Genomic DNA, 17,985 nt, shown 5'->3' with positions numbered 1-17,985 from the left:
AATGGACCATTTTTCCATTGGGTATCATTCAAATGAAGGTTGTGAGCCTTTCTAGAATTGTTCTAGTTTCTTGAATCAGTTCAAGTCATACTTGAGTTAATTGATAAAATTGATAATTTTATCATATTAATATGATCTATAATAATAAAATATAAAATAAAATTTTATAAAAAATTTGATTAAAAGACTAGGCTTTATTATGAGAGCAGCGTCGATATAAAATTCTGCATTTAACCTTTTAAAAAAGATGGGGACAGCATTATTGTAGCTGATAATCTATATATTGAGGCAGCAAGTAGATAGAGCACTGGACCAGTGTCAAGTCAAGAATACTCAAGTTCACAGTCCACAGTATTGACTCTAAGACAGAAGGTAAATTAAATTAAAATAATAATAAAAATAAATAATAGAAATAAAAATAAAAAATATTAAGAATAGCTGAGTTCAGATCCAGTCTCAGACATTTAGCAGCTATGTGAACCTGGCCAAGCCATTTAGTCTCTGTTTGCCTTAATCCACTGGGGAAGGAAATGGCAAACCATTCTAATATCCTTCCTGCGAAAGCCCAATGAATGGTATTGTCCATGGGGTCATAAAGAGTCAGACACAACTGAACAATTGAACAACAAAAATCTATATATTCTCAAGTCTTCAGACCTGTATTCTCAGAATGTCTGCATTCACAAAAGCCACCCAGGGCTTTGGTACTGAGGGCAGCATAGAAAATATTGGGCTCCCCTTCTGTCAATTTGATTTCAAATAGAATTGAGGACAAGAACTTATATTTATGTAATGTTTCCAGGTTTCCCAAGTGCTTTCCTTAGAATGTCCTTGTGAGGCAGGCAGGGTGAGTTCATTTTGCAGATGAGGGAATGGAGGTTCAGAGATGTTAAGTGAATTTCCCAAGGTCACTCAGCTAGTGAAGTGGAGAGGCCAGCATTCCAACCCAGGTCCCTGAGCTCCAACTCCAAAAATATATGTCTCTATGCCAGAGGTATCAAACATGAAGAGCACAAGTCCTGTATGACCCACAATCCTCCTGAGTATAACCTAAACCAGATTAAAATATAATTGGGAAATATTTAACAAAATAAATAAAAATCAATAAAACCTAGTAATACATATTTTTTAAGTCAATATGAAGCCCATCGGGATTTTTAGTACAATTTAATGGTCCCCATTTCCATTTCAGTTTGATAGCACTGCCCTATATTCTACTGCTACCCTAGTAGGTCACCTTTATTTTATTTCTAATATGATTCTGGACTTAATTTCTTTTTTCCTTCTCTGTGACATTATCATCGTTGTCACCACCCCTACCATCATGATAAAGATCACATGTATATGATGCTTTGAGGTTACAAAATACTGATACGATTTATCACAGTTGGTCCTCAAAACAAGCTTTTGAAATATGGGGATTGTATAAATCCATTCTACAGATTAGGAAAATGAGGCTCAGGGAGATTAAATGGCCTGCTCAAGGTTATCCAGCTAATGCGTGCCTGAGGTTTTATTCTTTGTTTGCATTTTAGGGAGAACATAATACAAAAAAAAAGTGAGTTTAAATAAGCTTGTGGCTTCAGTTTTTAAACTTCTGCAATTTTTCCCTTCTGTGTTTGTGACTTGCCTTCCACAGAAGGAGAAGAGCTAAAGGAATCTTTGGTTAGAATGAAGACCTAGCCCCTCAACACAAATTCTTGGCCATTATCTGAAACAACCCAAAAGAGCGATTCTCTAGTGCCCTATGAAAACATTTGTTCTCATTTTACTAGTGATCAGTATAGAAGTCAATATAACTGCTGGGTATGAAAGATGGAAGGAACCTAAGCAATCATCGAGGCCAATCTCTCACAATTTACAGAAGAGAAAACTAAACTCAATAGAGGTAAAGTGATTTTGCCCAAAGCCACATAACTGGTTTCTGGCAGAGCCACTACTAGCAATGTTTCATTCTCATCACAGTTGAAAATTTAAAGACTTACCTTTTTTATTTCAAAGACAGGAAGAAAAAATATTTTAATGCCATAAGGCCAATGTTGACTTCTTGGTTTCTTCCAGACAACCAGTGACCAAAAACACTTTCAGGCAATATCGAGTGCTAGGCAAAGGAGGCTTCGGTGAGGTAAGTGATTTCTAAGATTTGGGATTAAGAATATTTGTCACTTAAAACATTTATAGTCGTGGCAGGATTTTCTGCTTCTCTTGAATTGTACCCCAAATAATGTTCTCAACCATGGATCCCCAGATATCCTTATTCTAGGGCCCACTTGAGAATTTCCACATTGGGGACAGGATTTGGTACTGCTGTGGGAGAAAGTTAAAGGTGAACAGAGGATTTTGGAAACGCTAGATAAGATTATCTAGGGGTAGCTAGGCGGTACAGTGCATAGAGTGCTGGACCTGGAATCAGTGAGATTCATTTTTATGAGTTCAAATCTGGCCTCAGACACTTACTAACGGTGGGACCCTGGGCAAGTCACTTAATCTTGTTTGCCTCAGTTTCCTCATCTGTAAAATGAGCTGGAGAAGGAAATGGAAAACCACTCCAGTATCTGTGCCAAGAAAACCATGGATGGGGTCACAAAGAGTTGGACTTGGTGGAAACACAACTGAACAACAACAAGAAAGAGAGGATTATGTCAATGATGAGGGTGGGAAAGAAAGCTGGGTTTTCAGCAGCCACAGATGCCTGTCCCCTTATATAAATCAAATCATCAGAGGAGTTCCCAGTTTAAGGGAGTAAAAAAGGGGAACATCAATGTAAAAAAACAAGGAAGGGAATAAAAGAAGAAGGATGCAGGTATGTAGAAAGATGGTCAGTTTTCCAAGTGGGTGAGGCAGGTAGGTAGCTACTGATATGGTGGATCTGGGAAGGAACCCTCCACCATTGCCTTTCCTGCAAGTTGACTAATGCTTGAAATTCCACACTTGGAATTTTATTCCTTTGGCTTATAGGCTTTGATACTTCTTTATAGCTCCCTAGGCATATAAAAATGTTTGAGGATTTCCTCAGTCATTTATGCTGTAACTAATCAAATTTTTTCCTAATAGGTTTGGCTGGGGGAAAAGAAAAGGACATGAGATAGCAATACCAGCTGAGGGAATGGGGAGGAAGGAGGTAAATGGGGAAAGGAAGTCTAGGTAGGGTAGGGGGACCAAAGATAAATTGTAATCATGGCAAGCAGGCCTAGAGGGTCTATGTATATAGTCTACAAAGAAATATGACATTGATAAATCCTTGTCTGTTGGATTGCTAACAACCTGGGTATCCCCAAACTCTGCATAGGAAGCCTTGACTCTAAGACACTTGGAAAACTTTCTCAAGTCAAACATGAGTGTTCCTGTGTATGTTTGGTCTGCTGGGAGTTATATCTTAACTGTCAAAGAGTGAAAAGAGCATTAAATGTGCAATTGAAGTACCTCGAATTAAATACCACTTCTATCCTTTACCATTTTGGATAAGTCACTCCCCTTTATGGCTTCAGTTTTCTTCCTTGTCAAATGATAGGACCAGGCAAGATCTTCACTGCTCTTTCCAAGTCTAATAATGGGGGCAGAGGCAAGATTCTGGTGAACTCAAGGCAAGGACTCACCTGAGGTCTCCCAAATTCCCCTCCAAACAACTTTAAAATAATGTCTCAAAATGAATCAACAAAAGGACAATGTGAGACAATTTCCTAGCCTGAGATACCTTAGAAAGTCAGCAGGAAAGGGCTGTCTCACTGCAATGAGAATGGAGCACAGTCTAGTGCAGGCCTTGGGGACAACTCAATCAGGTCACTGTAGTTTCTAGAGCTCACAGCCTATGAACAGTAAAGGGGTACAACAAGGATGTTATAGGGGACCCTTTGCTGGAACTGAGTTCAGGACTCTGTTCCATTGCCCATATGTGGTGCTTAGTCACAGCTCCAGAGTGAGGAGGAACAGTTGCAAGCCTAAGGATCCAGGGTACAATTCCAAGTTGGAAAAGCATGCTTGTTATCATTCGCAGACCAGAGCACAAGCCAAGAGAGCAGTGACTACACATCTTAGCTCATACCACTTTGGAAAAGCTGCACATGTAATAGTTCTGAGAACAGCAGCATGAAAAACCTGAAGCTTGGGACAATGCTTCCTCCACGTTGGGATTAAAGCCCTTTAACATAAAGTTAAAGTAAAAAAAATAGGCTAAAAATGAATAAACAACAAAAAATGACCTGATTAGAGAAAATCATTATGATGACAGGAAAGATCAAAACAAATGCAGAAGAAGACAGAAACAAGCCCCACTAAAGGAGATGTGAAGGAGCTTTTACAGGGGAAGGGGAAATGGAGGAAGCAGAGAACATGTGAACTTTACTGTCATTGGAATGGGTTAAAGAGGAAATAACATACACACTCAGCTGGGTGTAGAAATCTATCTTACCCTAAAGGTAAGTGGGAGGGGGAAAGGGACAAGAGAAAAGGAAGGGTGGTTGATAGAAGGGAGGGTAGATTGGAGGAGTTAGTGATCCGAAGCAAAACACTTTTGAGAAAGGTCAGGGTGAAAGAAGGGAGAACGAGAGAAGGATAAACAGGGGGATATAGGACAGAGGGAAATGCAAAGTAATCATAATTATGAAAAATTTTGTAGCAGTTTCTCTGATAAAGGCTTCATATCTCAAACATATGGAGAATGGAATAAGGTTTCTTAGGAATACAAGTTGTTTACCAATTGATAGACAAAGGATATGAATAGGAAATTTTCAGATGAAGAAATCAAAACTCTCTATAGGCAAATAAAAATGCTCGAAATCACTACTAATTAAAGAAATGCATACCAAAACAATTCTGAGATATCACCTCACACCTGTCAAATTGGCTAATATGACAGAAAAGGAAAATGACAAATGCTGGAGGGGATGTGGGAAAATTGGGACACTAAAGCACTACTGGAGTTTGAACTGATCCAGACATTCTGGAAAGCAATTTGGAACTATTCCTAAAGGGTTATAAAATTCTATATCCTTTGATCCAGAAATACCACTACTAGATCTATACCCCAAAGAGATTTTATTTATTTGTTTACTTGTTTTTTAAAACCTTTACCTTCTGTTTTAGAATCAATACTATGTATTGGTTCCAAGGCAGAAGAGCAGTAAGGCCTAGGGTTAAGTGACTTGCCCAAGTTCACACAGCTAGGAAATGTCTGAAGCCATATTTGAACCTAGGAGCTCCTTTCTCTGGGTCTGACTCTCAATCCACAGAACCACCTGCCTGCCCCCACCAAAGAGATTTCAAAAAGAAAATGGAAAAAGACCTATTTGTACAAAAAGAATTGAAAATTGAGGAGATGCCCATTGATTAAGGAATGACTGAACAAGTTGTGGTATATGATTGTGATGGAATACTATTGTGTAATAAGAAGTAATGAGAACTGGATACTTTCAGAAAAACCTGAAAGACTGACCTGAACTGATACAAAGTGAAGTGAGTAGAATCAACAGAGCAGTGTACACAGTAATAGCAATAATGTATGATGATCAACTGTGAATGATTTAGCTATTCTGAGCATACAATGATCCAAGACAATTCCAAAAGACTCATGATGAAAAATGCTATTCACTTCCAGAGAAAAAACTTATGGAATCTGAATGCAGATCACAGCATACTTTGCTTTTATGTTATTTTTTTTTCTTCTTTCACAACATGACTAACATAGAAATGTTTTGCATAACTGCACATGTATTATATATATGCATATATATCAAATTACACACCTCAGAGAGTGGTGAGAGAAGGGAAAGAGAGAATTTGAAACTTTAAAAAATTAATGAATATTGAACATTGTTTTTACATGTCATAGGAAAAAATATTTAAAAGAAAATTTAAAAAAGAAAATCCCAATCTAAACCTGGCTTTTAAATCAAATTATGTGCAACAGTTAGCCATTGACACAGTTCCCTTCCCTTCCTCTATCTTAAGGACCCTTTCTGCAAAACTCCAGAGTCTGATTGTCTTTTCTCTTTTGTTTCTAGGTCTGTGCTTGTCAGGTGCGGGCTACAGGTAAAATGTATGCCTGTAAGCGGCTGGAGAAGAAGAGGATAAAGAAGAGGAAAGGAGAATCCATGGCTCTCAATGAGAAGCAGATTTTAGAAAAAGTCAACAGTCAATTTGTTGTGAGTATTGAGTATAATCCAGGCTGGGCAAAAATGACTGACAGTAACTCCAACTATAAATAAATCACACTAAATGTAGTAAAAAAAAAAGTTTATGCCCCCTCTCTATCCAGAGAACATAAAATCCAGACTTTTTCTTCCTCCCTAGAATAATATTATGGTTCCAGAAGGGACCTTAGATATCAACAATTACTAATCCATTATTTTATAGGTAAGGAAACTGTAGCCTAGAATGGGCAAGTCACCTGCCTGAGATTACAGAGCTAGCAAATGGCAGACCCCCAGTTCAGTATGCTTCCCATTACATTGCACTGATCTTCCTAATGAGCTCCCAGAAGACAGAAACACTACCTTCTCTTTCCTTTCAATCAATCAGCCAATCACCAAGAATTCATTAAGCATCCACTATGTGCCCCGCACTGAGGTGACAGATACAATGAAGAAAACAATTCCTATTCTCAAGAGGGATCTTTGAAATCTTTAGTCCAGCATCCTTTGCATATCAAACTCTTGCTAAATATTGTTGATTGAAGTATCTCAAAGTTTGCTTACCAGACTTCTGTCTTCATTCCCCAGGACTTGACTGAAAAATTGCTTTCTAATGAGTCTTAAGTGAGTGTGCTAAATTTTCATTGAGAACGTTAGGATGAGAAGACACTTTTTCTGATTGTTGCTAAAAATTAGCTGTCTTTCTATTGCAGGTTTAAAGTATTGTCCTGTTATGAACATAGGTAGTAGAACAGATATTTCGTAGGGATACAATTAGAGAGGGCAGGATAATTTAGCCCAGTATCTGCCTCCTGGTTGGAGCTCATCACCTGAAGATATGAATGGATACTTGCTCTTTGTTAGCCCCAATAATAAGAAAAGAACCCCAAACTTTCCTAAATACTTAGGGACAGCCCAATGATGCTGGAAACCCCTGTGTCCCTACTTTTTTTCCCCTACCACAAAGTCTCTTAGAAATACAAAAATAGGGACAAGGGGTAAAAACCAACTCTTCTCATAATTGTGAGTGTGCTTAATGCCTCCCTTCCCACCAAAAGAATGTAAGCTTTTTGAGGACAGGGAACATTTCATTTTGTATTCCCAGAATTTAGTATAGTGCCCAGTAAATAAGAGGAACATAATTGACATTTCTGATTGATTGATGGAAGTTGGGGACTAGCAAAGGAACTGAAATCTGTTAAGAGTGATTAACTTTTCTTCTGGTCTATTAGAAAGAGGTGAGGAAAAATCTCCAAAAGGGTGATTAATGGTTCAACTATGAGGAGTGTTTCTTTCTTCCTGTGATATTTCCCAACTTCATCCAAGTAGATTGATTATTAAAGCATCTTGGAGACCTCATTTGAAGATGTTTGGTCACATGGACCTAGGAACTAACATTCTGGCCAAGATCCATTCTACAATCAATGAGTATGACTTCAATAATTTTTAATTTCTCCTGTTCTCTGGAGTTCATGTTATAAATTAGATTGGAAAGGGAGATAGTTTTAGACCCTTTAAGGCCAACATAGCCTAAATAGCATTTGGAAAGATGACAAAAATCAGGGTTCTTGAGGTGTCATTCAACAAGCATTTCATGCAACAAGTACTCATTGGGTACCTACTGCATGCATTCTGTTAAGTGATATTGGGACGCAAAGACAAAAGTAAAAATATTCTTGTCCTCAAAGAGATTGGGGCAGGGTATGTATGTGTTAATAACAGGTACATCAGTAAGTTAATGTAAAATATATGTAAAGTATAGCATAATTTTAAAGATCTGGAAAGGTATTATGTAGAACATAGTTGAGCTGAGGGCAGGCAGGAATTCTAAGAGGTGCAGAGGGAAAGAGAGAGTGCATTTCAGACATGGGAGACACTGTGTGCCAAGTCACTGAAGTATGGTCAACACTAAGGAGGTCCATTTAGTTATCAAATGTCCACACCAACAATTCAGATGATGTTAATAGCATAGTTGGCTGTAACACCTTTCTCTGAGAACCATAAGCTATTGTCCAGGAAATAAAATCCCCCTTTGGAAGGTATATTCTTATCCTTGCTTACGATGTCTATCACAGTGCTATTTTTCCAAAAGGTATTGCCTTTAGAGGGTGAGACTTTATTCTGAATATCTTATTGGGGAAGTGGCAGAAATTTGCTTGTTCCTGAGAAGTTCATGTCCAAGGTCCTTTAACAACTCATCCATCTCTTTCCAGTGTTACTGGCTCAGAGAATCCCAACCAGCGGGATGGAAATCAGGGCATTCACTGTAGCTTACCTCCTTTTTTTTGGAGGTAGGGACACGCACAGGAGAAGAGATAGCCGCTATAATTCAACTAGCACCAGCATGTAGAATCCCTTTCCCTCTATCTTTTCACTTTCCATTAGGGATAGGTACCTTTTTCCTCTGGGACTTCTGCTTCATGCTATTAGTGATGTTTACCCTCTAATACTGCATCTTGTGATCAAGTCATACTTTGATATTCTTTGTAACCCATGTGGAAATGCTTAGGGGGAAAGGGAAAGGTAGGATCCCACATCGGTGTCCTGCCCCCAAGCCCTAAGCCTAGCTCAAGATAGCCCTGATGACAAAGAAATTGCTTGGTCATTAAATAGCCAAACACATCATGGCATCTGTCCCAAATGAACTGGATATCAGGTGCTGTACCTCTCACAACAGCCAGGCTTGGACTGAATTGATCTGTCCTAAAGCGCTCATTTAGAGCAGTGGTTCCCCAAAGTCTCCAGACTATAGTCTGTTTGAGAAACTCCAGAAGACCCCACCCCACCCACTGGCACTTGCTAGAGCAAAAACAAGTAAGTGAAAATCCTCACGAGAAGGGAAGACACTGAAAGAAAAGCCTGACACAGCTTCCAAGGAGATGCCAGGGAAACAGTGCCTGGTTTGGATTAACTGTCTTGGGCAAAGACTTCCTTCTGGTCAGAAACAAAAAGCATAGCTCCAATCCTGATAGAAGTACAAATGAGCCAGGTCCCAGCTCCTCTGGAGTACCCTTGTGGTTTGCACTGGAAGACCCACTGAATGAGAGGAAATAAGTCAATCCAGGAATTCTGCCTCACTTCCACACTTTTGGAGACATAGAGTTTGATGCTAGCCACTGAGCAACATGGCAGGGGTCAATGGGAGGCCAGCTGGTTTCCAGGAGTGTCATTTAGCTATTGCCACGGCTTCCCCTTTCCCCCCTCAACTTTAAGGGTTGGTTTTGTTTTGTTTTTTTCAAAGAAAAGAGGAAGCAGGCATGTCTGTCTTCCTTATGCCACAATGGTGTTCCCAATGTATTCCCAGGTCAATTTAGCCTATGCCTATGAAACAAAGGATGCATTGTGCTTAGTTCTGACCATCATGAATGGGGGTGACCTGAAGTTTCACATCTACAACATGGGAAACCCAGGCTTCGAGGAGGAGAGAGCCTTGTTTTATGCAGCAGAGATCCTTTGTGGCTTGGAAGACCTTCACAGGGAAAATACTGTATACAGGTGAGCAGGGACATGAACTACCAAATGCTAGAATATTAGAGGCCAACCCATGCAACCCCTTCATTTCATAGAGGGTGAAAGAAGGGGTGGTAGAGGGGAAGTGACTTGGCCAAGGTCACCTAATCCCCAGTGCAGTGATCTTTTTAGCCCATTGCCTCCCTACTGGTGGACTATAAGACAACATAAACCATAGGATAAAGCACTATTCTCATTCATTCTCCCTCCCATCACTTCTAATGGGTGATAGATTTCTTGCCACCATTTTAACTGGTCCTATGAACCAAGTTAATCTGGGATCTTCAGTTAACCCAGAAGTTACTGCTATGTGGGTAGGTAGGTTGGTGAAGGCTTAGACGCAAATCCTCCCAAATTCCTGGAAATTTGCTCCATAGGTTCCCAGAAAGCTTGATCTCAAGTAGGAGAATGAATCCATCCCCTAACTGTATGTGCGCTTGTCTACAAAGGGTTTTTTTTTTTAAATTGTTTGCATGAGGAAGGCTGGAATAAAGAGAAGAATGAAAGCAAATCCATAAAACAGTTTCAAATAAGTTGCCTTCTATGACCAAGAGAGGATCTCCTCTTCCTGGCTCTGCCCACTCCCCCAGGGTCCACTCCAGCTTCATTGGTGCTTTCTAGCAATGATAATGCCAAGCTGCTGAAACCCTCTGAGGTGTATGTTGGGGGGGGGGGGGAAGAGAAGCAGCCAAAGAGGGCATCCAATAAAAATCATTCTGTTATTTCCTGGGTGCCCTCTCTCCCAGACTCGCTTCTCCTCCAGCAGCCCTTTCCTGGGTTTGTTTGACAAGGAGGCCGGGTACAAAAGTGTTCTCGTGGGGAGTTTATCTTGTGGGGTCAAGAAGGTTTTGAAAACAAGCAGGAATGTTCTCAGAGGCACACACTTTCCCTCAGCACCATCTCCACTCTTCTGTTTTGGCTTTGTTTTCACTGAGGTGAAAAGAGAACCAGTCAGAAAAATTTTCCCTGAGGGTTGAAAGAAGAAACTCTTGCTCACTTACCTATTCCTTTTAAAATAAACATTCCACAGGCTGTGGGAGCTGGAAGGGACCCTCATTCCCACCTACAGATCACTCTGGTGAGAAAGAACAATGCTAGCCATATCCTCCCTCTGGCAATCAGCTGGAGAGGGGCTTCTGGCATGTCCACCAGGCTTTAGAGAGTTCCAAAAGTGTACTTGTGCCATTCTAACCTTTCAGTGATGGTAGCTGGTTTTATTTTTGTATTTTGTATTTTTTTAAACCCTTACCTTACATCTTAAAATCAATACGGTGTATTGATTCCAAGGCAGAAGAGTGGTAAGGGCCAGGCAATGAGGGTTAAGTGATTTGCCCAGGGTCATACAGCTGGGAAGTGTTTGAGATCAAATTTGAACCCAGAACCATCTGTCTCTAGGTCTGGCTCTCAGTCCACTGAGCCACCCAGCTGCCCCATTGTTCTTTTTTTTTCTAAAAACCCTTACCTTCCTTGGTCTTGGAGTCAATTCTGTGTATTGCCTCCAAGGCAGAAGAGTGGTAAGGGCTAGGCAATGGGGGTCAAGTGACTTGCCCAGGGTCACACAGCTGGGAAGTGGCTGAAGCCAGATTTGAACCTAGGACCTCCCATCTCTAGGACTGGTTCTCAATCCACTGAGCTACCCAGCTGCCCCTGTTTTATTGTTCTTTTTTTTTTCTTTTTCTTCTTTGTGCTTTCTTTATTCCTTGATTTCTTTTTTTTTTAAATATATTTTATTTGATCATTTCCAAGCATTATTCGTTAAAGACATAGATCATTTTCTTTTCCTCCCCCCCGCCACCCCCCATAGCCGACGCGTAAGTCCACTGGGCATTAGATGTTTTCTTGATTTGAACCCATTGCTTTGTTGATAGTATTTGCATTAGAGTGTTCATTTAGAGTCTATCCTCTGTCATGTCCCCTCAACCTCTGTATTCAGGCAGTTGCTTTTTCTCGGTGTTTCCACTCCCATAGTTTATCCTTTGCTTATGAATGGTGTTTTTTTCTCCTGAATCCCTGCAAGTTGTTCAGGGACATTACACCGCCTATTTTATTGTTCTTAAAGAAATCATGTAGTCTTTAAAAGCAAAGGATCACTTTGCTGAACTCACCAAACACAATTTTAATGGAACAGCATCTCCCTTGGAGGAGAATGGCTTCAGTTAAACAATCCATTTGGTTGGAAACAGTAGTTTCCAACACAGATTGAATATTGAGATTGTTGGAGGATGTTAACAGATTCACACACTCATCTGTGAAATGCTATCAAAATCCTTTGCTTTTTAAAGCAAGGGTTATTTATCCTTCTCTGAGAGGTGAGAACATTGGGAATCAGAGAAGACAAATAATATGGTGGAAATTCTACAGTTTAAGTGGCAGAGTCTAGAACCCAAGCCTCTTGAATCCAACTCAGCACATTCTCTGCCACCTCACAATGCCTCCAAAATATACATTTACCACCAGCTAAAAACTGTTTTTTTAAAAAAATATTAGAAACCATATATTTTTTCTCCCCTACCTCTAGTCTACTAGCCAGTGAAGTATCTTTTTTCTTTTTTGTAAAACCTTATCTTCCTTTTATCTTTATTAAATTTTTTATTATTTTATTATTAAGTCAATTTTTATTTTTAATTTTTATTATTAATTATTATTAGATTCATTAATTATTATTAAAATCAATACTGTGTATTGGTTCCAAGGCAGAAGAGTGGTGAGGGCTAGGCAATGGGGGTCAAGTGACTTTCCAAGGCCTCACAGGGAGCACTGAAGCTTCTTTCAGTGATAATCAAGGAAAGATGAGCTTAAAGGTCAGGAGACAAGGATCAGGCTACACACATCCTTCCCATTCTGGTCTTCCTTTCCTTCAAACTAAACCCAGTGCTGGCTCCCCTTCTATTTATCTAGCCCCTACTCTTCAAAAGATGTTTTCTTCTCGATGTTATCCATTCTTTCCCTAACCATCCCAACTTGCATTTCCCCACAATTCAAAGTTGATGATTTGTCCCTTTAGGAATCCTCTTGGTCCTGATCTCAGACTGCTTTGAAAACAGGGGTCTTTATCCATCCCCAAAGACCCCGCTCTGCCTCTGTCTGCGTGGACCTGAAGCTGAAGTGTCCTCCTCAAATGAAGTTCCCAGAGTCTTGGCCAAAGACCAGAAACTGGTCCTTAAGCAGCCTCCTTCCCACCCTGTGCCACTAGGCTGAGGGCAGGCAGACGCCTTTGGCAAAGGCTAATGTTTGCTCACTGGATTAATACAAAAAACCAAGATAAACCTGGGGTGTGGCAGTTGCCTAGAGAGACCTGCAGACCCGAGCCAAGGGAGCAGGAAAGAAAGTGCTTTTGTCTCCACCAAGTCCTGGTTGATCCAAATAGGGTACAGCTGGGTTATCATACCTGCATAGCCAGTCTTGCCTGGGACGATGACGTGCTTCTGCCCTCCAAAAGGCCCTCCCTCAAATGTCTCTTATCTTTCCCTTTCAGAGATTTGAAACCAGAAAATATCCTGTTAGACGATTACGGTAAGTCAGGGAGTGGCTCTGGGAGATTCTTTTCTTCTCTGGTCGTTTAAGCCTTACTGGTCCGGTGGCCCAAAGAACCTTCAAGAGAATAAGCTTTCACAGGTTTGGTGTGGATGGATTGGGAGGCTCTGGTGGGGTACCTTGTGCTAGATAAATAGCTAGCACTGGAAAAGGACCCCTTCCCCCATTCCCCTCTCCACACACACACACACACACACACACACACACACACACACACACACACACACACACACAGGGATTGCACCTAAAACTTCTAGTCTTATTTCATTCCCATTGTTTTCCTTTGATATCACCCAAGAAGATCAAGGAACCATCCTAATACTGATATGGAAACTTCTGCTCCCTTTGAGGTCACAACTAGTTCCTAACATAGTTTCAGAAAGTTGCTAAGGAACAATGAATAATATGGAAATAGGTATCAAGTGATAACATTTGTACAACCCAGTGGAATTGCTTGTCAGCTCTGGGTAGCTGGGGGGGGTGGGGGGGGTGAAGAGGGGAAGGAAGGAAGGAAAGAAAATGAATCATGTAGGCATGGAAAAATATTTTTTTAAATAAATAAAAAGTAAAATAAGGAAGAAAGTTGTTGAGGTTTCAGAAATGGCTAGTGAATATCAGAGGTAGGATCTCAATCCTTGTCTGACTCCAATAGTGTTTTATCTACTGGACCATAATGTTCCTCATTATTAATGAGGATAGTTGACAATTTAAACTCTTTAACTCTGGGGGCCAAATGATACCTTCTGTTTGTAGCATGTCATAGTTTTTTAAAATTAATTTAAGAAAAAAATAATGAGCATTTTTTTTCTTTTCTTACATCCTCCATCCTTTAGCCATTCAGAAAGGGGGAGGAAGCTCTCAAAACAAATATTCATGTCAAGCAAAGCAAATTCCAGTATTGACTGTGTCCAATAACCTATGTTTCATTTGGCAAATTGAGTCTGTCTTCTTCCTGTCAAGGGGTGGGCAGCATGCATCTTCATTGTTCCTCTGAAATCATGATTGATCATTTTGCTTCGTAATTTTCAGAACTCTTTTAGGTGTATTACCTCATTAGATCCTAACAATAGTCCTCTTTGGTAAGTTAGTTATTAGTCTCCCCATTTGGCAAATGAAGAAACTGAGGCTCAGAGAGACCTCCATGAGGTCACCCAGTGAATCTGGTGAAGATAGTGCTGGAATCCATCTCCATTGCCCATCAGCAGGGATAAGCCAAGTCTGGTTGTGCCAATATAGGACTTCAGGGATAAGTGAGAAAGAAAGGCCAAAAGAAAGAAGAAAAATTATAGAAAGATAAGCAGTAAGCTTTGAGATTTTAGCATTGACAGTAGGAAGACAAAGGACTTTTCTTGGCCTTATCTAGTGCTTCCTTATTGAAGATTATCCTGGAGTTGCCATTATTTTATATCCTAGTGGTCATTTGGTCCATATTCCTCATTTTAAAGATAGGAAAATGGAAACTCTAAATCAGTGGTGTAATTTTTTTTCAAGACCACTTAGAGAGTGAATGGTAGAACTAGGGTTCTTTCTACTGTACTATATTATTTCTTTGTCATTTGCCAAGACCCCAGTGAGCTGATCTATTAGAAGAAATCTTAGGTCACATATCACAGGGTATTCTTTTCTTGACACCTTTTAATCTAGGTATTGCTGCCTGTCATGGATTTCCCCATCCCAAGTTTGAAAGTATATTCCTAAACCTGTTAATCCAGCTTTCCAGCTGTTGTGAGGAAGCCTAGATAAGGGCTGAGAACTGAGGAAGCTCTTTTCTTTTAATCTGGGTTAAACATCAATCATCTTGGTTGGAATTCTCATAATCAAACCATGAGAGTGACCCAGTACTGTGAGTGGGAAACTAGTGCGATGTGGGCAACTGACCCTGATCGTGGTGGTGTCCATGTCTGGGGGACCAGGTTGTTGCCAGGACATGGTTTGGACCTTGGTGAATTACAAGAGAGCTAGAGAAAGAGCTTTCTCAGGAGCAAGGTCTTTTCCATGTTTTTTGTTCATTCCTGAGCTATGATGTCTTCTAATTGGATCCCCCAGACTTTTCCAGTCCAGATGCAAATTTTCCTTTCTTCTTTTTTGAAGAGAAAAAAATAAACAGCCACTCCAAAAAGGGCAGGGGTGGTAGTTGTTCCTCAGATCAGTTTATAATTTTTCCCCTTAAGCAAATTTTTATAAAATGTCAGGAAAATTTCACATGTTTCCCATGAAGGAATCTGCCAAAGAAAAATCAGACAGAGCCTTCTCAGTTCAGTACTTCCTAGAGTCATAGAATGTTGGAGGAGGGACATGCTCACTGGCTTCATATGTTACAGGACTGGTCATGCAGAAGAGGAGGCAACTTGTTTTGCTTTGACCTGGAGGGCAGACAACTAGTGTCAATGGACAGAAGTTACAGAGATTTTGTCTAGGTCCAAAATAATTCAATCAGCATTTGTTAAATGCTTACTATGTACAAGGCTCTATACTAGGTAGCCTGTTTTAAAGAGAAAAAACAAACAAACCTTATTATCAAGGCTATCCTAGAGTGGAATGAATTGCTTAGGGCAAGGCAGTGACATTGGAAGTCTTGAGTTTAAGCTAGGTAAGCAGTTTTCCGGAAATTGTAGGAAGAGATCCTGATCATTTCTAAGTTAGCTTGGAGTCCTAGATTGAGGGATGCAAGAGGCTTTAGAGTCCACACCTCTCCTTAGACAGATGAGGAAACTGGAAACTCTCTTTAAGATTCCATAATTTTTTCTGAGAGCTAGAAGTTGATCTTTGAGATCATCTGTTTCAACTTCCTTCTTTTTCAGATTAAAAAAAAAAAAGGAATATCCCTTTGACCTAGGTGACAACCATTAAATGGAACAGGAGTCAAGTCTTTTGAATCTGAGTACATTGCATTTTCTACTACCCAACACTGCCTCTGTCCTCAAATTAGCTTGCCCAGATAATTTCTGAGACAAGTGGAAGCATTCAAACTGTATACAGAATTTTTTAGCTTAAAGACTAATCTCACATTTACATAGTGCTTTAACTTCAAAGCATTCCAATATCCATTTCCTCATTAAATCTTCACAACTATCCTATGAGGTTGTTAGGAATCTGCTGTCCCCATATTAAAGATAAGAAAACCAAGGCACAAAGATTTTAGGTGATTCACCCAAGATCACACAATAAATTAAAAGAAGAGCAGAGAATAGGATTTTGTCTCTATGCTTCCAATCAAACAACTTTCCATTAGACTATGCTGCTCCAAAATGTACCATTGACCACTTCTTCCCTTTAATTGTCTATATGGAATGAAATGTCTATCACACGCCCTTCCTTTTCCATAGGACACATCAGAATATCTGATCTGGGTCTAGCTGTGAAGATTCCTGAAGGAGACTTGATCCGGGGCAGGGTAGGAACAGTAGGATATATGGGTAAGTAACCTGCTCACCTGTTTCTCCTCTTCACCCTGTTTCTTGGAAAGGCAATGAGTCCCACCCAGAGGAAGCAATTGGGGAGGAAGGGAGCATTTGGTCATTAGAGTCCCTGGGAATTCAATTGAGTTCAGGGTTAGAGCAAATTTCTTCTACCATCCTCTTCCTCTTAGCTCTAGCTTCTTCTGCCCTGGAATTGCTAATGAGTCCCCTTTGTCATTAAATTCGGAAATCATTCCTGGAAGTATAGAATACTAAACACCCTCTCTTGTTAGTGGCTAGACTTGTCCTATGTGGGTACCCATGCCCAAGACAGAAGCTCCAAAAGCAGGAGAGAGCAACTTCATAAATTCTAAGCCATCTAGAGACTCCTGGGTCATACCCCCCCAAACCTCACAAGCCTGAATGCCTTGCTGTAAAAACAAAACAAAACAAAAATATTTACCAAGATATATAGAACTCTGGCACTGGGTGAGACAGTAGAAGGTACTGGCATGTCTTTCATGATTAAATTCAATTATTAATTGACTTTAGAGACAAAATCACTGACAGCCACACCATCAACCCCAATAATTCAAATACCACCCTATAGACAACTCAACAAAACCACCTAGTGACTACACTCAAAAACCACTGCCCTGCAGGGTCATGAGGAAGAGGCTGGGCAGGAGTAGCAGATGGAACTGTGGCAATCTCTCCCAATCAATCTCTCCCAGAGAGCATTAGTACCATTGGAGGGAAGGTACTTAGATACTCCCAACCCACTGGGTGCTAGAATGGAAGCCTTCTTCCCCTTAGACCCCAAAGGTTTTCATGACCCCAGTATCTCTGGATCCACCGACTAATCAGAACTCACAGAGTTTGATATTAGTCCCAGAAAATGCACATGCTTAGATCTGTGTTAGACTTGCGAACTTTTTTATGCGTGTCATTGTATTTCCCTGGAGCCAGCTCAAACTGGTTCAAGAGAGTCCATTGTTAGCTTTACAGAATGAGTATTTATTCCTTGGAGGCTGGTGATCACTACACATCAGGGCTTGATTTATCATTTTGTTGATCATCTGGACATAAGTGTTGGAAAAAATGTTATTAATGCAGATTAAGCTTAAAAGTACATTTTTTCCCCCTAGAGAGCTGGTAGTTAAATATTTACCAGCACACCCCTACATATACACACTTGAATGCCTTGATTCGTATGGATGAGTCATACACATGTGTGCATGGCATAGATGCCTGCATTTTCACCTATGCATGTGCATGTAACACATGGATCCTTTTCCTATGTGCACACACATGTGTATTGTGCCCTGTCTGCTTAATTTTAACAGGTGTGTACACACACCTGTGTCTGTATACCTGTGTCTGTTCACAGGTACGTGCATATGCATCTGTTCTTT

The 17,985-nt window shown here is 40.2% G+C and overlaps 1 protein-coding gene across 3 annotated transcripts in view; it reads left to right on the top strand.

The window, feature by feature from the left end:
- The window catches only part of GRK5 (G protein-coupled receptor kinase 5), a 334,138-nt gene that overhangs the window by 278,924 nt on the left and 37,229 nt on the right, over positions 1–17,985 (top strand). For all 3 annotated transcript variants that reach the window (XM_001376878.4, XM_007478919.2, XM_056803513.1), the window contains 5 exons: positions 2,062–2,125; positions 6,000–6,140; positions 9,433–9,623; positions 13,114–13,151; positions 16,499–16,588. In XM_001376878.4, the coding sequence (XP_001376915.3) occupies positions 2,062–2,125; positions 6,000–6,140; positions 9,433–9,623; positions 13,114–13,151; positions 16,499–16,588 (524 nt within the window). The remainder of the gene's footprint in view (positions 1–2,061; positions 2,126–5,999; positions 6,141–9,432; positions 9,624–13,113; positions 13,152–16,498; positions 16,589–17,985) is intronic.

The sequence above is a fragment of the Monodelphis domestica genome, chromosome 1 (genome assembly GCF_027887165.1).
Source record: "Monodelphis domestica isolate mMonDom1 chromosome 1, mMonDom1.pri, whole genome shotgun sequence".
In the NCBI taxonomy this organism is placed as follows: Eukaryota; Metazoa; Chordata; class Mammalia; order Didelphimorphia; family Didelphidae; genus Monodelphis; species Monodelphis domestica.
The sequence above is the reverse complement of the archived record's forward strand: the minus strand, read 5'-3'. Positions and strand labels throughout refer to the sequence as shown.